Below are 20,643 nucleotides of genomic sequence, written 5' to 3'. Positions count from 1 at the left end.
AACCTGGTTCGTCTGTAAACTGAGGTCACTTCTAGAACTATCTGATTGAGTGTTTTTTCTTTGTGGATATTCTTTCCTCTCTCGTTTATAGAAGGGAGAGAGGGGCCTATTCTAGTTTCCATTTCTACATTAGTCATCCCATGTCTATCATCCTGGGTCCTTCTGCAATGTTTGTTTGACTGCTGATAAACTTTGCAAAAGACTCTTTCAATCACTCAACCTTATCTGTGACAATTGATAAAAGTTCATAGATTGAATTTACAGTTTGAACTGTGAGAAAACATTGTCTGGAAAGGAGATCTATTTCATTTTCCCTTAATAAGTTTGTTACTATCCCATCCTATGCAGGAAAAGCAGATGCTGAATTCCAGGGAGGGGAGCTATTTTCTGTGAGAGAAACAGAAAGTCCTATATGCTGTTTGCTTTCAAGTTAGGTTTTAAAATCCCATTCCAATGGGTCACCTACAGATGAGTTAGTTACTGGAGCAGACTGTCTATTTGCCACAAAATCTTCCATTTTCTGCTGCTTCAGTGGTTTGAAAGAACTCTGTGCTGTCGAGTGAACGCGTTGTCTCTTTCTCCTTTTCCCCATTCTTGATAATCCTGGCTTGTAGAGATGTTAAAATGTAGGTAAAACAATGCAGCCACTCCAGTATATATAAAATGTTTTTGACTAGTATAAAAAGTCAAACAAGGGTTAAAACAATTTAAAAATAGGTTAAAATGGGTCAAAATAGGTTAAAAATGGGTTAAAAGTAGGTTAAAATGCAGTGTTAAAAAGGGTTAAAAAGTTAAAATAAAAATAGAATAAAAGAAAAGAAAGCTTTTACTTTTGGAGGAGCTCTTTACAGCCTTTGCTGCCTGTCCACCATCTTGGCTCCTCCCCCCAGGAGAAAATCTGCCAGCTCTCCTCTCCTTTGTGGGTGAAGAAAAGGAGCTGACCCCCACCTGAAGAGGAAAAAGGGGGCAGACACTTCCAGCCCCAGAGTAGGAATCGGCGGATCTTAATCATGCCACAAATAGTTCAACATGATTTGAAGTTTCCCTGAATGCCAAGGCATATGTGTCATAAATGCCAAAAGAGTTCAAGGTATATGGCATGAAAGATGATAGATAGGCAACAAGATATTCTTTGGTATTAGTTTGTCCACACATATTTCCCTTGGCCTCTCCCAGGACTCACTGAGTCCTGGTGGCGCAGTGGTTAGAATGTGGTACTGCAGGCTACTTATGCAGACTGCCTGCTGACAGCAGTTTGGCAGTTCAAGTCTCACCGGGCTCAAGGTTGACTCAGCCTTCCATCCTTCCGAGGTCGGTAAAATGAGGACCCAGATTGTTGGGGGGGGCAATATGCTGACTCTGTAAACCACTTAGAGAGGACTGTAAAGCACTGTGAAGCAGTATACAAGTCTAAGTGCTGTTGCTATTCCCAGGTTATTTTTGAAATTTTCTTTAGATAAGAAACAGATAAGCTTCAAAATAAAGTTCTACCATCCTTTAGCTGCACATAGGACCCAAAGGCATTTTTATAAAATAAAAACGATGGATGACTAAAAACCATAGCTTTGTTTGAAAGAGTGCTCACATGCAAAGTGGAAAAGAAGGCCGAGATAAGCAGCAGCTAATGTGGCAGCATCTTGTTTTCTAATGTCTATGCCCATTTTGATAGCCAATCCTTGTGATGACCACTTGGCAACAGCATTCTTGCAACATTCCCATAACTTAAAAAAAAGGTGAAGCATAAAGAAACCCATAATTTTATTCATTTTATCCATTGCAATGACTTACATTTTAATAAACTAAGAATGGAAGAAAATGATGAAAAGCATTGATATGTTTGGCAATGTATGGTCTTATGAAGAACTGAATGCACTAGCTTCCCATCTCCATCAGGGCACACAGGCCAGGAATTAGCATTGACAAGGGAAGGTTTATCAGAAGAATGGGGACTGCAGAGTCCTCAAGTTACAATATAATTAACTTCCGGTTCTGGATCGCGGCGCCTCTAGTCACACGAAGAGACTTGTCTCCTCGTCGGCTAGCTTCCCTCTGCCAGTAGACCCTTATACGGGTCGAAAGTCACCCTGGAGGGTGCGACTACCGTCGAGGCGGCTGTGCTCGGCTGAAGAGGGGCGGCAGCTCCTCCAGCTGTCCGAGCGAACTCTGAGGGACGACGGAGAAGATCGGCCAGTAAAATGGCCGATCATCCAGCCACACCAATCGCAAGTCAAAATAAAAACTAAGCATGAAGAACCACCGTGGTGAATCCGGGTGAGACTTTTCCTTCTCTCGCTATTCTGATTTTTCCTGTAAAGAGTTCTTGACTATTTCCCTTTTCCAAGAAAGCGGCGGCTGCCTATACGGGAAGGAGAGCTAAAGAAAAAAAAATAAGTCTTTGGTTTTTTGGGGTTGTTTTTTCTACTATTGGACCTTTTTTGGTGGGATATTTAGGGGAAAAGAAGAAAAAAGGGGCATTGTTACTTTTTTTTTTCAATTTTATAATGCTGGAGATACCTCTCTTAACTCTTTAAAGAAAGAGATAATTTTTTTTTCTTTAACTTTATCAACTTGGAAAAAAAGACTTTACAGTCCACTGAGGACATCTGGTGATGAAAAAACGACATTGCAACTGTATTTCTCTCTGTTATTTGAAGATTAGAGTGGATTTTCATATGATAATAAAAGAGAAAAGATAATTTGACAGCTGGGTGGTGAAGCTGGCTAATAGACCTTGGGAGGCGGATATTTGTGGATCTTTTTCAAATACAGTCTCCAATAAAGGAATAGACTAGTCCACCACCAAAATGGAAGAAAGTTATCTACATCTTGACTGACTATGACTTAATACTGGAAAATTTTTTAGAATTTACGGAAGACTTCAAAACTTATTTGAAATCTTGGAGAAAACTTAAAGATGCTACCTTGGAATCTCAAATCAATCCTCCAACAATGAATCAAGCTATGGAACAAGGAACAATAGAGGAAGAACAGAGCAATCTTGAGCAGGCCTCTACGCATCAAGATATACAATTTAAAGAGACAGAAACACTATGCCTACAACCCAATTGCGAATCTACACTGGGAGAAAATTAATTCTACACAATGTTACCTACAGCTGATGGATAACTTTGATGACCAACAAATAACTGTAATTGACTCAGTTCAACTACCAAAAATAACAACGGTTGATATTCAGATACAACCCTTTGGAAATCACAATAAAGCGGATAACTTACTTATAATTATAACATGGAATAAAAGCCAATATAACACTCAGATGATATTGGTAGAAAGAGAAGAAAATTTTGTTCAGTTTGAATTGGTCAGAAATTTTTGTAACCAAAACTTGAGGTTTGGTAACCGAAAAGCTTTAATATGGGAACCAACTTGGCATAGAAAGAAAGCTAGAGTCAGGTTTAAACGTGACATAAAATGTTACTTGATAGGCTAAAAAGGCTTTAAAGATTTTGTCTGATTTAATAATGAATGATGTGAATTTATTGTTATCATAGTTGATAATTATTTGAGGGAATAAACCTTTCTAGGGGTTAAAAAGATTTTATAGATGTAGATTAATGAAATGATAGAATACACTTTCAAAAATAGAAATGAATCTTTTCTCTCTCTCTCTCTCTCTCCTTACATTATTATTTTAAAGATGATAATTATATTGTAATAGAGAGATTTTATCTGATTTAATAATGAATGAGGGAACTTCCTGATATTATAGTTGGGGATGAGGATGGGAACTTCCTGATATTATAGTTAATAAGTATTGGAAGGTATAAACTTCATTAAGGGCTTATAAAGATTTCTTATAGATGTAAATTGATGAAGTGACAGAATATATTTTTAAAAATAGAACTGTATATGTTGGATTTATATTATTTTAAATATGATAACTATGTTGTAATACAAAGAGAGGAAGAGCTACTTGTGATAGGGAAAAAATTAGTCTCAATGATTGATCTACTATTAAGGATACCTGAAATCCCAACTATATGTTTATTGAAATGTAATTGGACTATGACAACTGTAATTAGTAACACTTAAAAACAGGATATAGATTATCATAATTGTAATGTGATTGATGATTTTTGTTTGATTGAATTTTACCTAAAACTGTATTAATTTTAATAAGCAATATTATAGTTAGGAAACAGAGAGGAAATTTTTGATAATTAATTTGAGCTATACTTATATGATTTTGTCTTTGAATGATTTGTTACCCTGATCACCACGTTGTGTTCTAAGCTTTCGTAAAAATGGGAAAAAAACAATAAAACTTTTTTATAATAAGTTACAACCATAATGGAGCCTGCCTGTCATGAATGTAAGTTGTAATGGTTGTAAAACATTACCAACCTGATTTTGTGATCTTTTTTGGTGGTGGTCATTGTGGTACAGTTTTGCTGAAAACCTTAAAATGAAGTCACCTGACTGTGGGATACTGCAAACAGTGGCCCTAACCTTGTTGCCGAATGCTCAAACTGAGGTCACACCACCACAAGGGGGTGGTGGCCATTGGAACGTCACATCTGCATCATAAGTCCCCTTTTCAGGTATGTCATAACTTCAATGGTTGCTAAGCAACCGGTTGTAAGTCAAGGAGTACCTACATTGGCTTTCCAGATATTTCTAAACTGCAGTTCTCAACACTTTTCACCATTGTTCATAGTGGCTGAGCTGCAGTCAATCAGATTGCTTTTCCACAACCCTCAATCAATTTCACAAGTTCCATAAGATAATTGAAGAAGGCTTAGCTTCTACAGCTTTTTCAGGACATATTTGTCTCATTTGTGTTATTTGTTTTTATTTTAATTGATATGAGCCATCTTATCCTACATTTACAAATATTTCCAAGGATTGGATTTTTTGGTGTGTGGTTTTATCATATGCTTTCAGATTTCTAAATACACAAATTTTATTGCTAACCTTGAAACATTGCTGTAATTTTATATGAAGTTTTCTAAAACCTATGGTTGAATATAAATGTTTCAAATACAAAAATTACAATGTTCATCTATCCTAGTATCTGCTAAATATTTTGGACCAAAACTCCCATTATTATTAGTCCACTTGATCACCTATTGACAATGCTAAGAATAAAATAGAAGGTGTCCAGCTGAGGGAAGCTGGCTATTAATTCACTGTCATGTGCCTGCTTAATAGATATCAAACAACTACAGATTTTGGTTCTCTTCCAACCCTCCTGATTTTATTTTGATAGATTTTAGACTTCAAAAAATGTGAACAATGATTTGCCTTTTGCCTTCTTCCCAGATGGTTTTGAAAAGTCCGTACTGCAATCTAGCAACACCACTTTTGATATAGTCCACTTTATATATTTTCAAATGTCCATCATACTGCATTCACAGCTATAGTCTAGTTGACCAGCATGGCTTAAAAAACAGCTCTGTATTCTCCTCCCCTGCTTTTTTCCCTGGATCATAATTTTTTATGTTATCAGATTGCTTGAGTTTCAAAGGAAGAGAGGTTCACATATGCTGCATCAATTTAATTATTCTGTTTTATTCCATGATGAGAAGTTACTAATTTTTTTTAAAAAAATGATCATTTAAACATGAAGCTAAAACATAAATTGTTAATATTGTGATTTAAACAGTATAGACAAAAGGCAGATTATGAAATTGCTCAAACAAGATTAATTTGGTTACGACTTACGGTGATCGGCATTCAAAAATAACTTGAAAGAGCTGCTAATAGGCTAAGCAACAAATAGTAAAGTTGGCCTTCACAAGGGCTCCAGCAGACCAAATTATGATGGATTGTCTGGGAATAACCCTGTAGTAGAAAACCAAGTGAGTAAAAAATGTGCAAAAGTGTAAGAAATGTTCTCAGAGCAAGTTTTCCTTGTGGAAAACTTAACAGAATGCAGTCAGGAGGACCATCTGCTTACAGACTAATGGAATAATCTGCCTGGAATCCTCTCCAGTTTGAAGCCATCCTGAACAACGGGATATATACCCTATTTTTGCACAGCTATGGCAGTTCCCAACCATAGCTTAGTGAACAGACATTTGGAGGTACAAGCTTCCTGCCCCCAGTTATCAGGACCTCAAAGATCCAAGGTAACCTACTAAGTTGGACAGATCAATGATCCTATTTGATTTAGGAAAACTTTGCATGCTTTTGCCCTGATAATACTTTAGAGTCAAAACCTAGATGAGCATCACTTCTACAACAGATAGAACAGGTGGATGGTGGGAATACACATACGCACATACTGTATAACTAAGTAACAAGGAAACTGCCCTGACCTGATGAAAGATAATTTAGGATATATTCTGGAAACAAGCATCGTATAATAAAAAGAGGAGCATATAAAAACCCGCCCAAGAATGAAAGAAAAACAATACATTTTCAAACCCAATCCATCAGTGTCAAACTTTCCTCTTGAAATCTCTCCATCCTAAGCTCTCTGTTCTGGTTGAGGATAAGACCACAAAAATAGTAGATCTGTTAGCCTCGTTGGTATGTAGCTTGCAGGGAGGTAAAAGAGTTTTGCATCCCAACCAGCTGAGTAGCGGAAGCGAGGATGCACAGCAGTCAATGCATGTTCCATGCAGTTGGTAACCAGATAAAGTTTAGCACTGCACTTGTCTTGCATCTTAGTCGTTCCTTGGATCACTACAGAAAGAGAAAGGGAAAGAAACGAAATAAGAATACACTTTCACAACATATAAATTAGAACCATTTAACAATCTGGTATACAAATGGCCCAGACCATACAGTACCTATTCTTTGCAATGGTAACTTTTGCTCATTACACATTTAGGTGCCTGGAATTAACATCCAGAGAATTGTAGGTTTCATTTATAAAATCGTCAATGTGGTAAGAATGCATCCAGCCAGAAATAATGCTCAGGGTAACAGCATAATTAGAATATGTAGAAGACTTTCTGTAGCTATGTGGCTCACTGCACCAAATGCATTGGCCCCAAGAAGGCTAATCTCTTTCATCCAATTAAGAGGGGAGGTTCTAAGTAACTCCCACCCAGGCATACATCATGCACACTGAAGCATAGCAATTGGTGTCTTCCTAATCCCCCCAGGAGTTCTCAAAGAAAGCTAGGACAGTTCAGAAAACTAGGATAGTTCATATAGGTTAGTTATTAGAAATCAAAATTCAAGCACGCTAAAACTGGGTCTAATTTTTGACACACGAGACAGAAGCAAGGCAGAGGGCAAAGAGATACAGACATTTATACCATCAAAACAATTTTCATGGAACTAATTTGATTCAGCTTCATATTCTTCTTATATGAATCATATGATTACTATGTCCTTCTTTCTTACAATTATTTGTTAATATTATGGACACTGAGGACAACATTTATTTTTGAATCCAGCTGAACAAAGTAAATATTTGTACCCATGGTTCTGAGTAGTACAGTACGTGCAAGGACAGGCATGACATTTTTCAGGTAGTTTCCAACAGGGTTTTTGAAGCCCACATATACAGATAGTCCTCGACTTACATCCATCTGTTTAGTGACTGTTCAAAGTTACGGCACTGAAAAAAGTGACTTATGACCACTTTTTACACTTATGATTGCTGCAACATTCACATAATTACATGATCAAAATTTAAGTATTTGGCAACTGGCATATATTTATGACAGTTGCACTGTCCCAGAGTGATGTGATCACCATTTATTATCTTCCCAGCCAACCTCTGACAAGCAACGACAATGGGGGAAGCCAGATTCATTTAACGACCCCTTGTCTCACTTAACAACTGCAGTGATTTGCTTAACAACTGTGGCAAGAGGTCGTAAAATGGGACAAAACTCACTTAAAAACTGCTCCACTCAGCAGCTGAAATTTGGGGCTCAACTGTGGCTGTATGTCGAGGACAACCTGTACATAAACCCACATGCATTGTATAGAACAGGTAAGGCTAAGGGGAGCCTTTGGTTCTTCTACAACTATGCAGTATTGTGGGCTAATTCTGTGACTGCCGGCTGCCTGCAGTTTGGCAATTCAAATCTCACTGGCTCAAGGTTGACTCAGCCTTCCGTCCTTCCAAGGTCAATAAAATGAGGACTCAGCAATATGCTGATTCTGTAAACTGCTTAGAGAGGACTATAAAGTACTATGAAGCAGCATATAAGTCTAAGTGCTATTGCTACTCAGCTCCCTCATCTCATGTGTGAATAGAGGAATGAATGTTGAGACAGAATTTCTACCTATTCTGATTATTTGATACAGGATATGATATCATCTAATAGAACTATATTTTATTTCCTAGATGAGAAAATAAGTTTCTCAAATTTCTTTGATAGGCTTACTTGAATTAAAGTCCCATTTAAGGGAAAAGCAAACCAAGCATTCAAGTTAACAAGCACAGAGTCTGACTGCCCATCTGTTAAGAAACACTGTCAGCTCCCTGCAGTTGAACTAGAAGTCCTGAATCCTGTATTGTGTGACATCAGGTTTTGAGAAAATAGGAGAATCACACTCACTTGCGTTAAAATAACTCTCTCCATACACTTCTTTGGTTTCTTTTGGAAGGCGCTCCCAGATGCTCCTGAAATTCTCGTGCAAGATTTTATCATTGGTGACTGCAGTTTTGAAGTAACCTGGCTCTATTATGCAGACTTTCACTCCAAAGGGGAAGAGTTCAATCCTGCAAAAATATATATATATATATTATCTACCTCAGATCCTGAAAGATAATTATGGCTGTGACATCTTAAAAAATGTGGGAGCAAGGACAAAAGGAAAGAACTGAGAATAAATGAACATGGAAGGAGAAAAATACAAAATGAGAAAGTACACATTCTGTATTCTATATGAAAAAATATTATAAGTTTTATAATTCTAGGATTAATCTCCCAAAAGAAAGCATGGGAAATAATGTTAAGACTCTTACTTCTATACACTACAAAGAATATATATTATTCTTTTTACCTGAAGAACTTTTTACAGTTCATTTAGTGACTGTTCAAAGTTACAATGGCACTAAAAAAAGTGACTTATGACCGTTTTTCACAGTTAAGACCTTTGAAGCATTCCCATGATCATGTAATCAAAATTCAGACAGTTGGCAAAGGACTCTTTATTTATCACGGTTGCTGTCAAACAAAGTCAACGGTGAAGCCAGATTCACTTAACAACCAGGTTACTAACTTATCAACTGCAGTGATTCACTTAACAACTATGGCAAGAAAGGTTGTAAAATGGGTGAAAACTCACTTAACAAATGTCTTACTTACCAACAGAAATTTTGGGCTCGATTGCAGTCGTACATCGAGAACTACCTGTATGTGGTGTTACATGAATGGGAAGTCTAAATAAGGATGCTTGGTGAAATGATGAAACAAAAGAAACTGTGAATGTGGGATGGAGAGAAAAAAAAAATGTGACAATGTGTTTTGGAAAAAAAGGGAAGGGGGATTGCAAAGAATATAATATAGGAGTTAGGAATGGTCCAGGATAAAAGAGATCGAGAAACTGCAGAACGATTATGATAAGATATAAAAAAAATGTTGTGGAAGTAGGCGAAGAAAGGGTAGGATGCAACAAATACAAATCTGAAAACTGAATGACAAAAGTTAGGTTTGATGGGGGAAATGAAGGTTATATCTACACAGAAAGAAAGTAGAATTTGTCAATTCATTTATGTGCCTTGATAGCATATTTACTGTTCTTCTGTCAAATTGGATAGAATACATAAAAATGTAAAAATGGAGAGGGAATGAGGTATTTAAGCATTGTCTTTTTGTGTGTGTGCATGGGTGTGTGTATTTACTATGTATAGTAAAGCAAGAAGAGATGGCCCAATTTTTTTTAAAAAATACTATTTTTTATAAATATTTTATTAGATTTTATACCGGTAGGGAAAGGATAGGGTAAATACGGGTATGGGAAGGGGTAGGAATAAGGAATTGAGGATAGGGTAGGGTTAGGGTTAGGGGAAAGTACAATAGTGGAGTAACTCCCAACAGTAATCTCATGCTTTAACAAGCAAACTACCATCCAGATATACATATCGAGTAAACATAGTTTAGATAATACTAAACAATTATAATGAGTGAAGTTAACTATAATCATCTAATTAAGAATTAATAAGTAAATACAATTCCTTTAAGTAGATAACCTTAATTAATAAAATATGAACTAATTCTAACTGTCTCCACTAGTATTTAAAATCACTAATAGTAACGCTATTATTAACATAGAAGATAGAGCTTAGTGAAAAACCTAAAACATATTCTATTTAATTTCAAGCTCTTTTCTCATTCTGTCATATTTCTAACCATTGATAAAAAAATTTCCCAAGTTTTAAAATAAATTGAATCTTCTTTCTCTTTCATCTCCAAGGTTAATCTATCCATTTCTGCACATTCTAAAATTTTGGTAATTATAATCTGATCCGATGGTAGATTTTCATTTTTCCAGAATTGGGCAAATACTATTCTTGCAGCTGTTAAAACATGTAATATTAAATAATCATTCTCTTTACCATAATCAGATCTTATTATTCCTAGCAAAAACAATTCCAGTTTAAATTCTATCTGTATTTTCATCATCTTTTCCAGCCATCTATGAATCTTAAACCAATATTTCTTTGCGTTAGGGCATGTCCACCAGGCATGGTAGTAGGTACCTGGCTTTTGTTTGCATTTCCAACAAGTATTCGACACATTTTTAAACCTTTTCGCTAATCGAACTGGTGTCATATGCCATCTATAAAACATTTTATATAAGTTTTCTTTGTATGGAGTTTAATGTTTTTATCCCAAAGTTTTTGCCAGTGTTCTAAGTCTATAGAATATCCAAAATTCTTTGACCATACTATCATTGTTTCTTTTATTTGTTCTACTTCCATCTTCCATCTTAGCAGAAATTTATAGAGTTTCTTAATCAAGTTTTCATCTGTTTTTAAAAGTATTTTATCAAGTGGAGTCTGCTCTTTATAAAATCCTATTGATTTTACATCTTTTTCATATCTTGTTTGGATTTGCAAATAGGACCACCATGTTAAGTCAATACCTTGGTGTTGAAGGGCTTGCCTGTCTTTTCCATCCTTATCCAAAAGATCTTTATAACTAACAACAAATATTATTTTTATCTTATTTATAGGCTGCCTGACTTACACCTCTAAATAGCTTACAATTAAAATGTTTTTAAAAAATTACAAAATAAAAAAAATCACGAGCACTCCAAAAATAACATAAAAGCCAAAACCTCAATGAATAAGGGGCTCAACTTTCAGTTTGCTCCACAGCCTGGGAGAGCAGCCAGATCTTTAATAACTTCTTGAACATCACCTGGTGAGAACCTTCTAAATCTCTAGGGGATATAATTCCAGAGAGGAGGCATGGCCCATTGTGAAAGAGCAGATTGTTTAAGAAAATTGCAGGCACCTGTGCCACCTTAACAAAGAAGGCATATGACACTGCTAGATTAATGGCATCCACACCATGCTTCCTCTGCCCAATCTCACCAGATGGGCAGAAACAACCAGGGACAGGTGGTCACTTGAATAACTAGGCCCTATGCCATGGTGGGCTTTATGTGTGAAAACTATGAGTAGGAGGCAGTTGTAACTAGGACAGCCTCTGCACAATTTCATGTTGTGTGCCAGTTGTGCTCTTTCCTGGCTCTGGAGTTCCTATGTTCAGTTTCTCAAGCCCTCTCATGCTTGGACTACTGCAATGAACTCTGTATGGAACTACCGTTAAAGAGTATCCAGAAAATTCAGCTAATGCAGAACACCACTGCACAGGTAGCCCATGTTATACTGCTGTTCCACGAGATGCATTAGTTGCCAGTTTGCTTACACATCCAATTCAAGATGTTGGTTATAGTCTTTAAAGCCCTTCATGCCATAGGTCCAAGCTATCTTGAGAAACTGGTTCACACCAATGGCATTAGCCTGCTCCAGTTGTGGCAACAGAAGGAGCATGCTGTGGGCTCCATCAGCCAAGGAATTTTCGCTGGCAGATTCCAGAAGAGCCTTTTCTGCCATGGCTCCTGCCTTCTAGAACATCATGCCCACTGAGATCAGATCTGCTCCCACCCTTTTGGTCCTTCTGAAAGTCCTTGTAGATGTGGCTATTCTGGGGCCCCAATGGGAGTGTGGCAAGTTGGAAGTGTCTAATGGAATATAGACAACATTACACCCCCTCCTTGTGTGCAGTTTGCTCCCTCCCTCTCCATCCTGCTTAGTTTTATTTTGACTGAAATTTTATTTCAATTAAACTACAACTAAGATCTCTATTTATTGTTTTAATGTTTTACACTCATTTCATTCAATATCTGTAAGTTGCCTAAAGCCGTATTTGGAGAGATAGCAAAAAGAAAGAAAGAAAGAAAGAAAGAAAGAAAGGAAGGAAGGAAGGAAGGAAGGAAGGAAGGAAGGAAGGAAGGAAGGAAGGAAGGAAGGAAGGAAGGAAGGAAGGAAGATATAGAGAAATAGATAGAGACAGAGATAAAAATACATAGAGATAGATGATAGATAGATAGATAGAGATAGATGATAGAAATAGATATAGATGAGAGAGAGAGAGAGAGAGAGAGAGAGAGAGAGAGAGAGAGAGAGAGAGAGAGAGAGATCCATATAAGATAGAGAGATGATAGATGTGCTAACCATAAGGTATTTTGTTTGAAATTCAGTGTGAGGCATGAACTCAATCACTGTAGGTTTGTAATGTCAAATTGGGGCCCTTTGATGAAGGGGGTAATATTTTTTTGTAACCCTCTAATTGCATATTTTTAAATAATATCTTATTGGTTTTCCAGTTTTACATTTAAGTATTTGAAAAGCAACGTGGTGACTGGGTTGGTCAATAGTTTAATAACAAAATCTTTAGTACATATCTCAGGTTACATCATCAAATATTTCTTCTCTATTTCCCTTAACATTTGCTATATCATATTTAAGCTAATAAATTTTTGCTTATACATATCAATATCCTGTTTTTAAGTTTTACCTAATTTTTAGTTTTGAATTACAGTACTGCAATTTAACCTTTAATATCCATAGTATTTAAGTTTCGTGTAACCCAAATTTACTTTGTCTCACTACGTAAAAGTTATATTATCTAAAATACACATATAACTTACTTAAATATATTCTTATTTTAATTCATAAAAATTTTCTATTTCTCATCCTAGTACATCACTACTTAATAATGGAGTATCCTCTGTTATCTCAAGTCCATCATCTATATTGTCTGGGCTAAACAATAATTCAAAATTATTTCCTAATAGTTTTCATTTCCCTTATAAGTCTAAGTCCTCAATATTACGCCAATTAATCCCTTATTTTTTATTATTTTCCAACAATTTTTGAATCTAATAATCAAATTTCCCCTCATCTTAAAATCTCCCTTTAGCCCATTAGTTAAGACTTTAGGATCCTCTCTAATAAATCAAACAACCCCATTTTTTAAACCTAACTCTAGCTTTTGTTTTATGCCAACCAGGCTTCCATACCAATGCTTTTAAATCATCAGATAGATCTCCCTTCATTCTTGTACATGTTACTTGAATTAAAGGAGACCATCTAATTATCAATTTTCTGGAGGGACTGGCCCATTAATAATCATTAAGTTGTCGCCCTAATGGCTCAGATCCCCATATTCCCTCAGAAGGGGAAGAATTTCAAAAAGCTTTTAACAGGAGAGTTACTTGGGGTATATAGAAGGTAGAGCCTCACCCAATTCCTCCGCATTGCTTTTGAAGTGCTTGTTTGTAATTTTTGCCTCGGCTGGTAGCAGCTTAGTGACAGGCCATGTTGATGGCCGGTCTTTTCCTCATCAGTTAGAAGAGCTGCCCCGGATCAAACAGGAGGGTTGTTGTCCTTCCACGATCACTCGGGGGTCTTCTTCACACTCATCACCCCTCCAGGGTGACTTCTGACCCTTTTCAGGGTCCCCCGGCAGGAGAAAACCGGACGGCGGAGAGAACGATTGCCCCACACGTCCACCTGTGCCGCGATCGCAAACTGAAAGCCCTTCCAATTGCATTTTTAACAATGGCAAAAAAAAAAAAAATCTGACTTGCCAGAGTTATGAAAAGCAAGACAGTTGCTAATCACTTAAGCACTCCAGAGAGTGCTTAAAACAAGGGCTGTGGCATTTTATAATGACTAGAGCAGACAAGATTGCAAATACTACAAATATGGTTTTGCAAATCAAAACCCATCTATGCTAGGGAATTGCTCGATTTCAGAAAAACATGTGCTTGAAGCAAGTGGAAAGCTGGATGGAAAAGCAGGGTATTCTGTGTGAAATATTTCTATATTTTGGATGCAAATGGGTGACAAGCATTTGTTTCAATGGGAATAAGTTATTGGCACTAACCACTTTGGGAGAAATTGACATGTATGATGCTATGTGAACTTCATTTTTCAGAATGTATGCACTGGTGTATATTTAATAAAGTTTTACCTGCAGGTACAGATAGTGCTTGACGTACAACCATAATTGAGTCTGGGATTACAGTTGTAAGTTGTGTTGGTCATTAAGTGGGATATCACAAGAGTAAACCCAATTTTATAACCTTTTTTGTCGTGGGCATTAAGTGAATCACCATAGTTACTTTATGAACACACCATTTGTTCAGTGAATCCATTGTTTGCAATGGGTGTTTTTGCCAGAAACCAGAAGTAAGTATGGCTTTCCAGCAAAAAAGTCACAAATCTGTCATGTGACCGCAGGACAGTGGAAACAGGTGTAAATGTGGGCCAGTGGCTGAGTACCCAAAATGCAACTATGTGACGTGTGTGTGTGTGTGCACATGCACCATCATAACTTCAAACCAGGTTGTAAGTAGCCTTGGAAAGGTCTGCCATCATTTTCAACAGGTAATAAGCGACAGATCATAAGTCAAGGTCTACCTGTATTCCGCTTTGCTTTTTAGCCAGCAAGATTTGCACTGATGTTTTACATGTATGTTATGTCTCTCTCATACACCTGGATCTAACCATCAGTTCTTTTAAAGGAGAGCTCCCTCAGTTTTACTCGCAAATCAGTCCCCCTGCATTTACACAGGTTTAGCTCAGTTTAATGAGTCATTCTCTGTTACTTTCAGCAGAGGAATTTCAACATGGTGATGGTAAAACATCCCTATTAATTAGTAATTATCAATCATCTATGTACCAATTTTTCTCTCACTGTAACTTTTTTAAAAATATAAAGCAATTGGGTCATGAATGATGTGTTAGGAGGGGGGGAGTCAAAATCCCTGATTAGAACGTAAAAGTTTGCTCAGCATTTTGAAATGTTGGTACTTATAAAAGTATGGTCCAAGTTTGGATTGTAGATAGTGTATTTAACTTTGGTGCCAAATGAGAAGATTGATCAGTCTGCAATTACGCTAATGTTGTATCCTGCGACAGTTCTGTAGACTAATACTGTAATTATTACTGTGACACTGGTTTTTATATTATGAAATACCCTATTTTATGAAAGAATTTACCCCACCGTCCCAGAAACATTTGAATTTTTGCCAATACTATTAACAGAAAACAGCACTTACCTGAGACTATCAGAGAAAGATTCCACGCCATATTTTGAAGGACAGTAGCCTCCACCAAACGTACTTAATCGGCCCATTACGCTGGCGATGTTGACAATACGTCCCTTGGCTTTTCTCAACAATGGTATCATATGTATGGTCACGTCAATCACACCAAGTAGATTGATATCTATGATTTTCTTGAAATCCTCCTTGGTTAGCCACTCATTTGGGGCTGTCGGGACAGAAATACCGGCATTGTTTACCAATCCCCAAAGTCCTAATAAGAAAAAGAAAAACAAGGGATGTCAACTATGTGATAAAAAGCTTCTACAGCATTGCTCTGGAACAACCTCTCTTGTTATACATTAGACGTATAATCTTGTTCTTGAAACATGTGAAGAAGACAGCTTAGAGATTATCTAAGACACAGTCCCCTGGTTCATGGACCAGCAATAGTCCGCAATATACCAGAAACTGGTCTGCACAAACCAGCAAAGCCCCATCAGTGGGATGCATGTGAAACCACGCCCCCTCCAGTCGGCAGAAAACCTCTCTCCATGGAAGCGGTCCCTGGTGCCCAAAATGTTGGGGGCCGCTGACCTAAGACAACCAAACTGTATTCCCTAAAAATAGAACAAAATTAAGCAACTGATAAATAGTTCTGTCCTTCAACATCCTCCGCTTTGTTACCTCAAACTTAAAACTCACTGAATGTTTATAAAACATGTATAATTTTTGAGGTTGGAAGCCCCAGTTACTATAACACCAGGGATCTTCAAACTTGGCCCTTTTATGACTTGTAGACTTCAACTCCCAGAATTCCTCAGCCAGGCACACTGGCTGAGGAATTCTGGGAGTTGAAGTCCACAAGCCAAAAAAAGAGCCAAGTTTGAAGACCCTTGCTATAACATAACAATTAACTGTTATAAAATTACCATAAATCCAGACAGTAAATGCTGATTGCATTTAATACTAAAGCCAGCAAATGTTGATAAAAAAGTGAAGGCTAATCTTATGGGACATGTGTACTACATTCCAAGATTAGTGCGTCAAGGGAAAAATTGGGCTTTCCTGTTGTTACTAACACATGGCTGTGTTGGCTGGGACTGCATAGAACTTACACATCTGGATGGCCACCACAACCTGATTCAACCTGTGGTCAGCCATTTACATCTTTATTACCAAGCCAATTGCAATATGCACCATTTTCTGAAACCCCTTGTGAGGAGAAAGATCAGTAGCAGCCTCAGAAGACACAAGGAGCAAGAACAAAACTGTATGTAGTGCAGGGCAAGCAACCTTGCAGGGATTATGGACAACTCCTGAAATTGTTTGCCATTGTCTGTGCTCAGGCTGATGGGAGTTGCAGTCTAAAATATCTGCAGGGTAACAGGGCAACAGTTCAGTCCAGTTTAGTAACTCTTGCCTCCGAAGCATAGTAAGGAACATTTTTCATTGAAAGAAAAGGATTGCTCAACAGTCACATTGTCTAATATGTACAGAGATAAAGAAAATGGACTTCAAACCTAGAGAAGCTAGGATCAAAATCTCCTGCTTAGTATCTTTTTTTATTTATCAGTTTCAGAGGTTCGTAGTGATAAAAAGTGGGGCTATCCCTTCTGTAAATTCACCCTAATTTACACAAGGAGAACAAATACGTTTATTATTCTATTTTAGTCAAACCCTAAAGAAAACCCAGGAGTGCCTGAGTTCTGTGCCAACCTTTGTCTCCCACTTGGCTTTTCACCCATTCCGTTGCTTTGTCCAAACTTTCTGTGCTGGTGACATCTATGAGGGTGGTCTGCAACCGTTCTGACGTGGCTTCTTTCAGCTTCTCTGCAGCCTGCTGGGTCAAACAACCTGCCAAGACCCGAAGACCTTTGGCATCCAACTGTCGAGCCAGGAGATTGCCAAATCCAGAGTCACAACCAGTTATGAAGACATATTTCTCTGTCAGGTTTGGCAAAATCTCTTTTTCACGGTACCAACGGTACAGGAAATAGAACCCCAGCAAAGCCACCACATAAAACCACATGGTCTTCTAATACTTCTGTGGCTGGAAAAGAAGAACATTACTGATGTTTGATTACCAATGGAATGAAGGGAGAAGAGGCAAAAATAATCAATAAACAATTATTTATTGAATAAACCCCAAGTGCTTGGATTCACGCACGCTATATTATAACCCAGGTTTTACAAACCATAGTGGCTAAGAGTTCCCACACTATCACAATCCAAGCACCTGAACGATGACTTAGTGTCATTATCTGTTAACGACAGCAGTTTTTATCTGCTGTGTTTTTATAATGAATGATTTTAATGTTTTCAATGTCACTATATTGTAAGCTGCCCAGAGTTGTTGGATACAAGATGGAAGGCAAATAAATATAATTAATTAATTAAGTGTCTTTGCCAATCTGACCTTGCATGGAAGAGCTGCAAAGAGGGTGAGCTGTGATTTCAAAATCCCCAGCTGAAAGATGACATTTGGCCAGGAATAAACAAAGTGGACTTTAACAAGGGACTCTTACCTTGCTGAATTACATTGCATTCTGTTTATAGAGAATGGTAAAGACTCCAAAAGAATGCTATTTGTTTCCTACTTTAAAAAAAAACCTTGAGAGATTATGCATGAATCTCTTCTCTTTCACACACACACACAGCACCATCACCACCATTTTATTTCTGTGGCTGCTCTGTGAAATGCCATCAGCAAGATTAGCAAAAATGTTTAAAAACATGTCAGACAGATGTTGGAAGTGCAAATACAAGTCAGGTACTTATTATCATGTTTGGTGGACATGTGCCAAAGCAAAGAGTTGTTGGGAAAATATACATACGTGGCTAGAAAAGATATTGGGAAAACATGTAGATTTTAAACCTGAACTTTTTTTATTAGGTATAATGCCAGAAAAGACTCATAAACAAAGCATTTATTTGATTTTACATGTAACAACAGCCGCAAGAATTATATTTGCACAATATTGGAAAAATGAAGAAATACCATCAGATGAAGAAATAATTTTAAAAATACTAGAATGTGCGGAGATGGATAGACTGACATTGAAAGAAAAAGAAGAAACAGAATATTATCAAACTTGGGACTTATTTTATCAATGGCTAGAGGAAAGAATAAAGGATTAGGAATTAAATCTGTATTAGTGAATGTAAAACACAGACAACACGCTTGTTGAACAAGTACTATTGAATGTATGAAAAAATCAATACAAATCTTATTTAAAAAAAAATCCACGAGGCAGAGAAAGATGACTGACCCAAAGCCATTCCAGGCAAAGGTCAGAGCTAAATGGGACTTTGAACTCAGGTCTTCTCAACTGACGTCCAGCTCTGGTTTTCTGGTATATATAAAATGGTAAATATAGTATTAATAAAAGCATTGACTTAGAAAATCTTTCTTGTTATGGCTATCAAGTGCCTACATTGCTGTCCAAACCAAGAGACAGTTGTCATTTAATCATCTTGTCTGGCATTCTGTATAAATCTACCATACAACAACAGCCATTGAATGACAAATACTGGCACAGGAGTTAATAGCCTTTTTCTCTCCAAGGAAGAATTAGAGCATAATTACATTTGTATTTCGCATGCTAGCTGAGCTCCACCATTCATTTGTAAATGGGTCAGCTATGATCATGTAACTTTGTCTTGTTTTATTCCCTCTGAAACCCTGAGAAAACAATGATACTGTTTGCAAACCATAGCCATTTTCAAGACAGTATCTCAATTCACTGAGCAAGGAAATGTTATTCTACCAAGGGATACATTTTTCTGCCTCTAATAGGACAGCTGGTAATCACACCTGTTTGTTTGTTTTTTTGCATTATTGTTGTTGTTGTTGAGACAGCTGAAACTCAGGGCAACTGCCTGAACAAGAAAAACTGCAGTTTTCTTGGCAAGATTTCCAGAAGTGAATTGCTCATGCCTCTTTCCTAGGGCTGAGAAAGAGAGAAAGTCCGGAGGGCACTGAGCGAGTTTCGTGACTAAGGTGGGACTAGAACTCACAGTCTCTCAGTTTTTAGCCTGGTGCTTTTAATTACTCCACCAATTCAAAGCATCGCAGGGTCTGCAAGTCACTGACAGGGTTAATAATCTCAGAATCAGATTGATATGGGAATCCGTATGGTCTATAATGGTTAAGGGACCAGGTTAAGGAGATGGTGAGTTCTAATCCCACTTTAAGGCGTGAAAGCTGGCTGGGTGATTTTGAGCCACTCATTCTTTCTCAGCCCAACCCACCTCACAGGTTTGTTGTTGTGATGAAAATAGGAAAGGAAGATTAGGCATGTTTGCCACCTTGAGCTCTTTACAAAAATAACAAAGATTTGATCATAATTAAAATTAAATAAATATAACCTTTTCTAACTGAATGTCCTCCAAAGGCACTGAACTTCAATCTCACCAAAACGACTGAAGGCTGGTTTAAAGTAGGACATTCCACAGGCACTCCCAGATTCATTCTCTCAGCATTTAAAAAGACACAATTTGAACCGAGTTTGATGGTCTAGCAATCCTTGAACAAAACCAAACCAAGGGGGAGTTCAAGGGTGGGTCTCACTACTTCTATTTTATCTTCCCAGACAGAGTTTTGTGCTACGAGAAATAAATCTGGTGAAAGAAAAGCTGGATATAAAACTAGTAAATTAAAAAAAAAAAAAAAACCTAGGCGCTAAGACTTCCATTTCAGACACTTATTAGAGTTGAAAAATTAATAAAATACTGTCTTGAAGCATTACTTAAAACTATAATCCTTCTTCCCATTTTTCCAGTGAGCTCGGCTAACCTCAGCAGGATTGAGGTTTTGGGGGACAGGCGGTTGAGGGAGAGACGGGAGACGAAAGAGACCAGCTTTACTCTACTTTGAAAATAGCTGCCCTGTTCAATTTTACGACAACAGAGCTCTTTTCGCCATTTCTACTAGCTAAAAAAAGGTGGAGCCGATATACACCCAGTAATGCCACACCGTTTAAATCCCCGTAAACCCCCCCCCCCATAAAAGAAGATACCTCTCAAATGTTCCCTTAGCCGAACTTCCGGCAAGCGCTTCAGAGATCACGATCATCTGACTTGGTTTTGCCGACTTATTTGTACTGAAAGTAGGTGGAGTTTACTGCCCTCAGAGCCCGC

General features: G+C 37.4%; 1 protein-coding gene and 1 long non-coding RNA gene across 2 annotated transcripts in view; one reads left to right on the top strand and one right to left on the bottom strand.

The window, feature by feature from the left end:
• LOC120302337 overlaps window positions 1–6,266 on the top strand; it is a 17,590-nt gene extending 11,324 nt beyond the window's left edge. The window contains exon 3 of the long non-coding RNA XR_005555114.1: window positions 4,408–6,266. This is a non-coding gene — a long non-coding RNA (uncharacterized LOC120302337). The remainder of the gene's footprint in view (window positions 1–4,407) is intronic.
• LOC120302336 (retinol dehydrogenase 16-like) lies at window positions 5,517–20,643 on the bottom strand. The gene is made up of 5 exons (XM_039330545.1): window positions 20,523–20,643; window positions 17,221–17,554; window positions 15,517–15,775; window positions 8,490–8,653; window positions 5,517–6,651 (listed from the first exon to the last, which is right to left on the bottom strand). Exons 2-5 carry the CDS (start codon window positions 17,531–17,533, stop codon window positions 6,434–6,436), a joined length of 954 nt encoding a protein of 317 aa, XP_039186479.1. The 5' UTR covers window positions 17,534–17,554; window positions 20,523–20,643; the 3' UTR covers window positions 5,517–6,433.

This window comes from Crotalus tigris, unplaced genomic scaffold (assembly GCF_016545835.1).
Source record: "Crotalus tigris isolate CLP2741 ecotype Arizona unplaced genomic scaffold, ASM1654583v1 scf7180000024429.2167931701:2281839, whole genome shotgun sequence".
In the NCBI taxonomy this organism is placed as follows: domain Eukaryota; kingdom Metazoa; phylum Chordata; class Lepidosauria; order Squamata; family Viperidae; genus Crotalus; species Crotalus tigris.
The sequence above is the reverse complement of the archived record's forward strand: the minus strand, read 5'-3'. Positions and strand labels throughout refer to the sequence as shown.